This window comes from Mobula birostris, chromosome 7 (genome assembly GCF_030028105.1).
Source record: "Mobula birostris isolate sMobBir1 chromosome 7, sMobBir1.hap1, whole genome shotgun sequence".
Taxonomy (NCBI): domain Eukaryota; kingdom Metazoa; phylum Chordata; class Chondrichthyes; order Myliobatiformes; family Myliobatidae; genus Mobula; species Mobula birostris.
Window position 1 is genome coordinate 55,352,078 of NC_092376.1, and position 12,893 is coordinate 55,364,970.

At 37.9% G+C, this 12,893-nt stretch overlaps 1 protein-coding gene across 5 annotated transcripts in view; it reads left to right on the forward strand.

The window, feature by feature from the left end:
* The window catches only part of uxs1 (UDP-glucuronate decarboxylase 1), a 107,119-nt gene that overhangs the window by 25,812 nt on the left and 68,414 nt on the right, over nucleotides 1–12,893 (forward strand). For all 5 annotated transcript variants that reach the window (XM_072263199.1, XM_072263200.1, XM_072263202.1 and 2 more), the window contains 5 exons: nucleotides 211–254; nucleotides 1,337–1,397; nucleotides 1,824–2,004; nucleotides 7,824–7,928; nucleotides 10,154–10,213. In XM_072263199.1, coding sequence (XP_072119300.1) covers nucleotides 211–254; nucleotides 1,337–1,397; nucleotides 1,824–2,004; nucleotides 7,824–7,928; nucleotides 10,154–10,213 — 451 coding nt within the window. The remainder of the gene's footprint in view (nucleotides 1–210; nucleotides 255–1,336; nucleotides 1,398–1,823; nucleotides 2,005–7,823; nucleotides 7,929–10,153; nucleotides 10,214–12,893) is intronic.

Genomic DNA, 12,893 nt, shown 5'->3' on the forward strand with positions numbered 1-12,893 from the left:
GTCCCCCACTTTACGATGGGTCCAACAATGTAGAGGAGGCCGCATCGGGAGCACTGGACACAATAATCTTTGAAATATGATTTTTTATAATACTGATTGTTAATTTTAGCCTAAAGTAAAGACTTACAGATTTCTCTTTAAATTATTACATTTCATACACTGGAATGAGCATAATTTTAAAAGTGATGTTGACATATTTTCACTTTTCAGGCTATGATGCCCTTGAAAGAAAAAATTAGGGAAATAGAAACAAGGTAAATAATGAATCCATTTACCTAAATGAGATTTTGTGTTTTCAACTGAAATCAAGTAATGAGGCTGAAAGCATTTTTGTGGAATATAAATTCTGGCAGAGATCATTTGTTCAGAAAGGCCTACTTCTAAAAAAAACCTCTGTAATTGGATTTTGTTAATCTAAGTTCCATTTTATACTGTTACCTGGAATGAAGCAAATTCACTTAACGTTAGAAGTAATGCTGATTGGAAATGGGAAGTATGACAGAGCTTATGTTGTTCTGAAATGATCCACCAGTGCTAATTCTATATTTATGCTAATTGTAACAGATTTTATTTTATCATGTGCTTTTGATGTCACTTCAAATTATCTTAAATTACTTTGAAAGTTAAATTTTTGAAAAATTCTGTTTGTTTGGATTGGTATTTTTTGACTGCTTGGTGCTTTTTTTGGTGTGTTTTTAGGCAAAATTTATTTTTGAATGTGATGTCTTTCTCATGATGTCTCAAATGTTTTGACTTCTAACATGAACTGTTTTTCATTTAGCCTACTATCTTTGAATGATTTGTTGCATTATTGACACTTAATTTCGCTGAGAGTTATGGACTAGTAGTATGTTTCTAATCTTTTGATTAATTTTGATGGGCTAAGTTTTGATTATTAGTGTCACATATGAAATTACTCCAAACTTGTCACCAATCCTTAGCAGTCCTCTGAACCAGGCATACCTATTTACAAGCAATGTTTTGCAGTTCTTTCATGCTGTATTGCAAAAAGCGTCAGTGTGATTTACAAATGTAAGGAAAATGAGTGATACTTTGGTGGATGTTTTAATTGATATCCTTAATGTAAATAAATTATTAAAAAGATTCAGAAATAAAATGGCTGATCTTTCATTTCTATGAATGGGAGTTCTTGTCTGATCTACTCATTCCATATGCTGTTGTTATTTTTAGTAAATTTTAATAGATGAGCTTCAATGTTGTCTGACAAAGATACTCAAACATAAAGTACAGGTACTTAATCAGAATGTAAAATTAATTGTTGGTAGTTGTTTTTGTATTAATTGAGTCAATCAGAAATATTTTTTGTTTCCAATAGTATGTTACAAAAATATCCTCCGGTAAAATTCCTTTCTGAAAAGGATCGCAAACGAATTCTCGTAAGTTGCCTTTTTTATTTCCTGTTTGTCCATCAAAGCAGTTGTTTATTTAATGAGTTATATTTAATAAAGTGGTTTATTAATTTTGCATTTCTTTAGTTGGGAACAAAGTACTATAAATATTTGCACTATACGGAGAGCAATTCATTTTTACAATTTATTCACTTTGCATGCTAAATTTAACTGACAGTCTGATTTGATTTGCATATCGCTCATAAATGTGTACTCATTAAATGGGGTTCAGTCACCAGTCTGCCAACCGCGCTTTGAACTTTTATTTTCTGTCATCTTATCTTTCAGTTAGGTCTCCCCCATGCCAGCATCCCATCATCAGAGAGCAGCCTTGACACCACGTCTTAATTTTGTGTGCAGGTAACAGCACATTTGATTTTTTACATTCATGTATTATGTTTTTTTTTATTGCAGATAACTGGAGGTGCTGGATTTGTAGGTTCTCATCTTGCTGATAAACTCATGATGGATGGCCATGAAGTAACTGTCGTTGACAACTTTTTCACAGGACGGAAAAGGAATGTTGAACATTGGATTGGTCATGAAAACTTTGAATTAATCAATCATGATGTGGTGGAACCATTATATATTGAAGGCAAGTTATGATCTATCCATGTTTGTGGGATTTCTTGTGGAAAAATGGCTAATCAAATCACTATTTTAGGGTAGTTCTTTCTGCAATATTTTAAGAGAAATTGGTGGAAAATGGAAGTAAAAATTGGGATATGAATAGTCAGGAGTATAGATGTATTTGATCTGTTTGTCAGATTCTGAATGTACATAGAACGTAGAATAGTATAGGTCCTTCGGCCCACAGTGTCGTATCAACCTCTTAACCTACTCCAAGATCAATCAGATGCTTCCCTCCTGCATAGTCCTCCATATTTCTTTCATCCATGTGCCTAACTGTGAGTATCTTAAATGCCCCTAACGTATCTGCTTCTGCTGCCAGCACGTTCCACATGCCAACCACTTTCTGTGTGTGTGGCGGGGGGGGGGGGGTGTAAAACATTACCACTGACTATACTTTCCTATACTTCCCTCCGATCAGCGTAAAATTATGCCCTCTTGTTTTAGTTATTTCCACCCCAGGGATAAAAAGATGCTGGCTATCCATTCTATTAATGCCTCTGATCATCTTATACAAATCTATTAAATCATCTCATCCTCTTTCTTTCCAATCTAGGTTGCATCTTGGTAAATCTCCTCTGCACCCTCTAAAGCTTCCATATCCTTCCTATAGTGTTGCGACAAGAACTAAACATTAAACTCCAAGTCTTCCACTTCACTTTGTCTACTGTCATAACAGATCAACAGCAGATGCTATATCATTAGCTCTTCACTCAATTCTGGAACATCTGGACAATGAAGATGCATTTGTCAGGATGCTCTTCATTGACTACAGCTCAGCATTCAACACTATTATGCTCCTGAAACTAATCACTAAGTTCCAAGAGCTAGGCCTTGATTCTCCTTGTGCAACTGGATTTTGATTTTTTTTTTGCAGTTTCCAGCCAGTATGAATTGGCAACCGCAGCTCCATAATCACCATCAGCAGATATGCACCACAGGGCTGTGTGTTTAGACCCCTTCTCAACTCACTTTATACTTAATGATGTAACTGGCTAAGTACAGTTTCAATGCCATCTTTAATTTTGCTGACATTACCACTGTTGTTGGCTAAATCAAAAGTGATGACAGATCGGCATCTAGGAGGTTGAAAATCTGGTTGAAGAGTGCCACAGCAACAAGTTCTTGCTTAATGTCAGCTAAACCAAAAAGCTGATTATTGACTATAGGAGGAGGAAACCAGAGGTCCATAAGCTAGTCCTCATTAGGAGATGGAGAGGGTCGATAACTTTAAATTCCTTGGCATTATCATATTGGAGGATCTGTCCTGGGACCAGCATGCAAGTGCCATCACAAAGAAGGCACGGCATTGCCTCTACTTAGAGATTTGTACAGATTTGACATGTCGTCTAAAACTTTGACAAACTTCTATAGGTACACAGTGGAGAGTATTCTTACTGGTTGTAGCAGGCCTAGTATGGAAACACCATGCCCAAGCATGGAAAAGCCTACAAAAAGTGATGGACACAGCCCAGCCCAGCCCATCACAGGCAAAGCCCTCCCCATTATTGAGCACATCTACAAGAAAAGCTGCCTCAAGAAAGCAGCTTCCATCATCAAGGACCCCACCATCTATACCGTGCTCTCTTCTCACTGCTGACGGTCGGAAGGAGGTTCAGGAGCCTTGGGTCCCACACCATCAGGTTCAGGAACGATTATTGCCCTTCAACTATCAGGCTCCTGAACCAGATTGGATAACTTCAGTCACTTCAACTCAGAACTGATTCCACAACCTTTGGACTCACTTTCAAGGACTCGACAACTCAAATGCTCAGTATTATTTATTTACTTATATTTTATATATTTGCACAGTTTTTCATCTTTTGGACATTAGTTGTTTGTCAGCCTTTCTTTGTGTGTAGTTTTTCATTGATTCTATTGTATTTCTTTGTTCTACTGTGAATGCCTGCAAGAAAATTAATCTCAAGATAGTATATGGTGACATGTGTACTTTGATAATAAATTTACTTCAGATTTTGACGTTTTAGAGCTGCAACATTACCTTGCAACTCATGAACTCAATCCAACTAGTGAGGTCATAACTAATTTGTTTTTTTAACCTTGGGCACTTACCTACCTATTCCCACATCTCTGAATCTTTTGGTGTCCAACAGTTCACCAGTCCTGATCTAGTATGAAAAGTGATTAAACATTCACAATATCAGGAATCTTTTCCTCCCACCAAGTCCCTCCTAATCGTGGGGCACTCATCCCAGACAATAAGCCTCGCATTTAGAAGTAAATTTGCAGTATTGGTGTTTTTATCGATGTTACAAAGGGCATCTTCATTGACTTTGAGGGAAATCTTGAATGCGCTGTCCTACCACCAGGCATCAATGTTGCTGCAATACCAGATGATGCTACAGCAATAGCAACACCTCCATCTCCCCTAACTTTAGCGAGGATCAAGTTGATGATAAATGTCTTGCCCGTTCCTCCTGGTGTATCAATGAAAATCATCGAAGAGAGATTCCTTTCCAAGCAATCGCACACATATTCATATACTTCTCTTTGCTCATTATTCAATAAGGGTTCCTGTGAAACAAATTCCTGCTATTTGTTGTATTGCCATTCATGCAATAATTCCAGATTGCCAGCACTTTGAGTAATTGTATCGTTTCTTGGTGTTGGCAAGTTATATTCTTCAAGTGTTTTGCCCAAGTTCTCAAGTTTCTCTTGGAATTACAGAAGAGCTTGTCCATGATGCCTCTCATCAATCAAGATATTAGGATCATTGATAGTTCTGCTGTCCATTTGTAAGAAATCTTCAGACATTGCCTTCTTGAACCGGTTCCATAATTGCTGTGGATTGTTGGTATCAGTGGTCGTTAGCAAGATGACAAACAATTCTCTCTGCTCTGGGCATTCTTGTTCTCTCTGCTTCTTCCATAGTTTGCTGCTAATGATCGTCAGCTTGCAACAATCCTCTCTCTCTGCAGACGTCTTTGAATGATGGAAGGATATCTCCATCTTGTGTTTTCAATGATTCGAAAGATACTGGCCCCTTTATGTGAAGAAGTCGTCGTCTCAAATAGTAGAGGTCACCACTTCGTGGAGAAACGGCATACACTCGACCCAGAACATTTGCTTCAAAAATCCCAGAATACTCCTCCACTCTTTTCCCCATTCTCCTTCTTTCTGTGTAGAATCTGGGAATATCCGCATAGTACAGGGTTCTTGCAAATGGATTGCGAGTGCAAAGATCCATGAATTCTGTTAAGGTGATCCTTGCCATATCATTATTCAGTTGCACAGCAGCATTATCTTGAAAGAATACTTGATGCTGTTGGGGAAGGTGCACTTGAAGGCAAACAACGGCTGGTTCCCTGTCGTGAACTGGAAACCCAAGTATCGATCCGACAGCTTCAGAGGGCCCGATATATCTGCCTGTCAAATACTGTGTGATTTCGTTTTCTCTATTCACTCCAAAAATTGTCCGATCGCTCCCCTTCGTGGTATACTTGATCACGTATTTAATGGACTTGACAGATGAGTCTATTTCTACCTTTAGATGACAATTGAACAGCCTCAATAGTTGGGCATTATAGGGGACCACGCATTCAGAAATTATAGTTTGACTTTGTCGTCCTATTTGATGATCTTCGAATCCTCCCATTTCCACAGACTGTCTCCTGTACGCAGGATATGAATCATCCCCACATCTTGTATGCTCAATGAATGGCTTTGGGTACCCCTTACTGCATGTACCATGTTGTCAACACGGTGATTTAGTGGTGCAATACGGACCATGTATCATGTGCTTCAAGACTAATCTATGCCAGTTGTTGTCATTTTGGAGACGTGCATGCCTCTCCTCCTCTGTCTCTTCTCTCATCTTTTTTGTCCTGACTCTTTGATCCTGGAGTCGTGCGGCCCTGGCCTCATCCGATTCTTGTTCTCTCCCTCTCCTTGCTGCTTCCCGACGACGTTTGGCATAATCTCTTGACCATAATGTCCCCCTTCTCTTTCCACGTGGCATAATTAGGCTGACCGTATTTTTTTTTACCTTAATGCTGGATAGAAGATATGAAGCAGTAACACCAAAGCCTCCAGGATGCTGATTTCTCTTGATGATGTGGTTGGTGCTGTCCTAAATGTACGTGATATAGTCACCGTTATCCTTTGACTGCAGCAAAGGGTTTGATGGGTGTTTCAAAGTACTTCATTACAATAAGGTTTAATTATCTCTCATTGATGGGTCGCAGTTTCATCTGTCCCAATCCTGCACATGCTGATAGTGATTAACAGAATGTGACCGCTTGAAATAGAGCTGCCCTGCCCTTTTGCTGCAGTTGATGTTGGTGTTGCTGCTATGAGCATCGTGAGGCGCTGCTGGGGCAGGCCGTGCGCATGTGTCGCGGTTTTCATGAAAGCTGGAATCGGGTGTGGAAAGCGGGGCCTGTTGACGAGTGAGCAACTTTTTACGAATGTAACTCTGACCTTTGCATGCATTCTGTAAGCGCATTTTAAGTCCGTTTAGTCAAATAAGTGCCACTTTAATGCACCATTTGGGCTAATTTGAGGGCACAAACAGATAAACAGAATGAGAATTTTAGTAATGTATAGATAGATATTATAAAATGTTAATACAGTTAACTTCCATTGTAATTCATTCAACTCAACAACGTGTGTATGTATGTATGCATATACATGACTTTCAACATGCTATACAAAGGAACTTAGTGGATGAATGATGTGTATGAAACTTGAGTTATGGGAAAGGTGGAAAATGAGATTTTAAAATTCTGAATGTTTTGAGAATGTAGATGAAGTGGGTATTTGCGGGAAGTTCACTTGCATAATCTGAATGTTCAGTTAAGTTGCAGTTGACACTTTGGTTTAAAAGAAGTTGACCTTAAAGTAGTTTGTGACAGATTGACATAAAATATATATTCTGTTCTGATGTTGCTGCTAATGCCAGGACTTAGTTGTGTATCTTTGCCGATGTCCCTGTTTCCACTGCTAGACTTAGTTATTATGAGCAGTGACATCTTCTGTTCTGACAGCTGCCCCTCTGCTTTTTCAGTGGCTCCTTATGGAGTCCAGTGGGACTACCCAACACCCAAACCGTAAAATCAGCTTGTGCTGGGTTAAATGGTGCAAGCTCAACAGCCCTTGGTCATGTGAATGGGACACTTTGACAACTGGGAGAAATATTAGTGGATATGTTTTTAATAATTTAAGGTCTTGGGATTTTAAGTGCTTTTGTGTGTATATGTGTATGTTTCTGTTTCTGCTTTTTAAATGTAAACCAAAAATTATCTTATTTTTAACACTTCTTCCCAAGTATCTGGGGGAACAAGGTCTCATTTATTAGATATGAAAGTCCAGCTGTCTGTCTGTGCTGAGACAATGTATCCACAGTGTTGGCCGTATTGAGGTGGTGAGCGCCAGACTTCCACTGGAAAATTTTTGCTGTGGTCAGGCTGGAGCAAAGGATACAGTGCAGAGGGAGGCAGTTAATAACTTTTGAGGTGGCATGTTTGGATTTATAATGCAAATTCTAAGAATAATTTGATGTTACTAGGGATTAGCTTACATTTTCCATCAGTTTTCAAAAATAGTTAACCTTATTTACAAACTTATTGGATTCGACTTCTTTACATTGCTACACAAGACTTGTTTGTTTTCTTGATGGGAAAAGTAATTATGATCATTGTTAGGAAAAGATCAGATGAGTAATTTACAACGTCAAATTAAATTGCTTTTGCAAATGAGGAAGGGGTATTGCTAAATATATCCCTGAGTTTACTTTCATAATTAATTAATTTATATTTAAAATAGTGGATCAGATTTATCATCTGGCTTCACCAGCATCTCCTCCAAATTATATGTATAATCCAATCAAGACACTGAAGACAAATACGATTGGGACATTAAACATGTTGGGTAAGATTGCTTGTTCACTTTTAATTCTTAAAACATCAAAATATATCAAATACTTTGTTTTATTTACACAGAAATGTCTTGCATATTATTGGATGAATTTTTCGTAGAATGGTGTAATAAAATGTGAAAATACTTTATTACTTTTAAGCAAGTGTCAATGTTTTGTTACCGATTTTAACATTTGTTTGCTGAACATAAGTTAAAAACTAAGTTGAGAGATAAAATATTTTTGTGTTCAGTTGAAAATTTTATCGAACTTAATGCAATAAACTTTTTTGTCAAACATAGGATAGCAAAACTGTCCTGGCACTAGATTTTGTGAAATAGGGGAAAAACAACACATCATAAGCAGTGTGCTTTTAAAGTATTGCTGTAATAATTCCAAAACTTCTGGTGTCCATATTATTACTCTAAGAAGAAATGAACTTCTGGTATTTACACATGTAAAAATAAACATGGAAATCTGGTGCTTTCAGTGGTAATTCAACTGCAGTCAATGTAGAATCAGGTATTTTGCATGCTCTTTTTGTAAATACATTATAAATGTTAAGTCATATTGAATGACTCAAGATTGAATTTTAATATCTAATCAAGACTTATTACCATTAAATAACAACCTCCCCAAAATTGAAAAGGTCATGAGCAGAGTCATTTCCTTCAACTAAAATGCTCTGGTTTCTTCACACAGTCCAAAGATGTACCAGTTGGTAGGTTGATTGTTCATTATCCTGAAAGAGCCTGTTCTTCTCTGTACCTCTAAATAGATAAATAAAAACAATGCTTCCAAATTCTCTAGTTTCAAATTTAATAAATCATTTCCTTATTTTTTTCATTTTCACCTTAATCTTGATTTTATGTTGTTCTATGTATACAATTTAAAAAGAAACTAAAATTAGGTTTTATTATTTGATTAGCTCTGTGCAAGTTGAAATAAAATTCACTTGTTAGTTTATCTCACGAAAAATATCCAGATTCCTCATTCTATTAATTAATTGATGATGATCATGATAATGGGCACACCACGACTAACAGTTGGGTCCTGAATTGGGAATGCAGAAATCTTCAGTGGAATCTGATGCCATTTGCTGTTAAGTAGCCTACTAGTTGTAAATCTGACATGACTGGGCAATCTGACCTCACTTGAAAGCAGTAAATTAGAGTTTTAAAAGAAGTTGGCTGGAATGCATGTATATTAGCATTAATTTTTTTTAAAAGACCACATGGTATAACTATACAGACCTTCCCGGCCTCAATGAAATAGTGAGCAAGGCCGGCTCATCCTGGTCTGTCCCTTGTAATTCGATCTTGTTGTTCAGACCAGCCACGACTGTGACTCATTGTGGAAATATTAAATTTCATATCGCAGCTTGCCTGTTTGGGCAGAGGACAAGAGGAATGCATAAATGTGAGAAGTAAATGACTTATGAAAAGGTGAGAGGAAAGGGGAAAAATGATTGAGGGGGGAAAAAAGAAATCCTAATATTTAATAATCAGATTTCTAGGTTTGAAACTTTAGAGTGGCCCACTTGGGGAGCAATGTCTGCTCCAGGCCCAACTAAAATTGAGCATTAGACTTATTTAAATTTGACCAAAGAGCTGTGGATCCCTGTGCAATCCAGACAAATGTTGCTTGTCACTTTCAAGAAGTGCACTGCTAATGGTGAGCCCCAGTATGTTCTCATTGAATTGAGGACATGATTTGAAAACCCACCTTAAGGCCAATCTGAAGTTGATCCATACTTGCATATACTTTCTTTTTTATTAATGAAAATTGTTTTTAGTCAGGTATGTGTAGTAATATTAAAACAAATCATTCGGATGTAAATGTACTGAATGCAACTGATGTCGCACAAGCTGACCTGATGTGACCTGCCTAACATCAAATGTAGTGAAATAGGTACTTTACCCAACTGAACTAGACACATATAATCAAGTTCCAGTGCTCTGGCAACACACATCAAAGTTGCTGGTGAACGCAGCAGGCCAGGCAGCATCTCTAGGAAGAGGTACAGTGGATGTTTCAGGCCAAGACCCTTCGTCAGGACTAGGGTGATGGGTTGGGTAAGGGGCGGAGGTGTTGATCAGTCTGACAACTTTGGTGAAGTAAGTGGATGCTGTGTAGCTTCTTCCCTGATGAGAGTGGGACAAACAGCTGGTACCAATTAATAATATACAATGGATTTCTGTTTGTTTGACAATTAAAGAAGTGTGAATTTCTTTTACAGGATTAGCAAAACGTGTTGGTGCACGCCTTCTATTAGCATCTACATCTGAAGTATATGGAGGTAAGTTTTAATTTACATTTGCACATTTACTGCTTTTTCACTAATGTAGTAATGTCTTTTTATGAAGTTGGGTTTCATTTAATTATGTGATAACAGTTTAAGTATCAGCAGCCTCAGGTTTTGAATGCTGAGGGTTGTTCAAATTTACTTTATGCATGTAGTAGTGAAATAATATTAAAAATATAACCAAATGAAAAGTAATCTTATTAGTACATGCGCCTAAAAGTGGACAAGTCCCTGGACCTGATGCGATGCATCCCAGTATACTGAAAGAAATGGCGGAGGTAGCAATAGATACGTTTCTGATAATGTACAAAAGTTAGCTGAACTCAGGGCAAGTTCCAGCAGGTTGGAAGACGATGACTATCATACCCCTGTTTTAAAACAAAATGAAGCAGCTAACTATAAGTCGGTTAGCTTAACATCTGTGTCTGGAAATTGCTTGAAGCTATCATTAATGTCAAGATTGTTGAATGTCATTTCCAGTACGTAAGTGTAAAGGAGAATGAATGAATTAATTGTTACTACGGATCTGATGCAACACAAAAAAAAGACACAATTTAAAAAACACAAATATAAATACATAAGATAATTTAAATTACATTGTATGTACATAAAGTAAAGCTGGGTACAGGCGTGTCTGTACGTAGTGACTGACACAAAACTGTAAAGTCGTTGGGGTGTGGTGAGGTGGGTTACTGCGTGGAGGTGTTGATCAGCCTTGCTGCTTGGAGATAGTAACTGTTTTTGATTCTGGTGGTCCTGGTGTGGATGCTACATAGCCTCCTCCCTGATGCGAGTGGGACAAACAGTGCATGAGCTGAGTGGGAAGGAATAAGTGAAGAATTAAGGAAGAAATAGTGATACATTTGGATAGAAGTAGTTCAATTAGGCAGACACAGCATGGATTCATGAAGGGCAAGTCTTGTTTGACAAACATACTTGTGTTCCTCGAGGATATAATGAGTGTAGTGGATAGATGGAAATGGGTAGATATGGCATACTTGGATTTCCAGAAGGCATTTGATGAAGTGCAACATAATAAACTATTCATAAAATAAAGATTCATGGAATTGAGGGTAATTATTAGCATGGGTAGAAGATTAACCAATAGGGGAGAGAGAGTGTGGATCTGTTTCCCTCTGTGTGTGTGTGTGTGTATACACAAAGTTAAACACCTCAAAAATTACCTGAGATGGAAGGTTCTTTCAAGGTTTTTCATGCGTTCTTATTTGTGAAACTGCAAAAAGTTAAGTAAAATACATATGAAATCAATACAGAATCTTTGCGAGCCTGAATGTACTAATACTATCGATTATCACACAATAAGTGTTAACCAAGGTAATACACACATGCAGCACTCCATAAGTATGCCCTATGGACAAGAGTAAACTCATGGTGCAACAATATCTTAATGATAAGCGATAAACATAATACTCCAAAATATAACTACTAAATGTTTAATGATGTTAACAAAACTGAAGACTCAAATATTGCTGTTTCAAGGGCAAATAAAGAGTAGGTGGAGCTGGATGCCTTTCCACTGGGTGCTTCTAGTTGAAATCCAAATTAATCCGCACAGGAAATATTAAAACAGCTTACATCAGGAAGTGATGTTCCTGCATATTGAACTGCATATAAAACGAACTGCCTCTCCAGAGACCAAAATACTTCCTGCCTGGGATCCATAGGATGTCAAGCTTAAGTACTGAAACTAAAATTCAAATGATCATCTCATTAAATCTTTAGCAAGAGAAGGAGAGTATCAGACTAGTCTTGAAAACAGTCTTACTACAAAATCTTTAACTGTCGTCACTTGGAAAATGTCATCCTTGATTACATGATCCTGATAATGTCTATGAGAAGATAGGTGAGATCTAGTTTGGGAGTAAGGTTTGCCTTGCCCAGGATGAATCCAACTTCACTATGTCCAGCAGCGTTTGTTGCCTTCAGGTACCTTTGTGCTTCAGTCCTGAATTCCTTCTCTCAATAGCTGTCGTCTTAAGGCCATAGATTGCCACAGCTGGTGAGGAACAGTTACCAAATATGTGAACTCTCATGCGGTACTCCAGAATCTTGTTGTCCAGTTGGTGGTCACAAGACCACAATAATCAAAGGTAGTCTTGATCTTTTCTCACTAAGAAGCTGTGGAACATTTGGTTGATGTCTGCCATTACTGCAATAGACTCAGTGCATGAGGACCCCAAGCAGACTGTTATTGAGCTCTGGACCCTACAGGAGCACATTATTCAGTGATACGCCTTTGAACTGTGCACTTGGATCAAAGACAGTTTGTATTTATGCAAGTTTCTGGAGGCGGTAAATACCAAAAATGGGTAAATAACAGTTTTCTTTGTTGGGATTTGGTGGAGGTGCAAACCTAGCATGAACTCCACATAATGACCTTTCGTTTCTGGTTTCTTTCTCAGTGTGAGACTGAGGAACATGAGGCGACTAAGAGCCTGTCCTGTTGTTTGCTAGGAGTTGTGGAGAGCGGAAAGGAAGGGTAACTACCCATTGTGACTCATCTTTGCTAAATTCTTCGTTCATGATTTGAAGCAAGACCTCATCTTTGATTGAGGTCCCAGCTTATAGTCATCTTCCGAGTGATAGAAGACCAGCTTGCCTAAATCTGGTTGAGCAAAAGTTAAGTACTGTATGTCAGGTGCTTACCTATAAT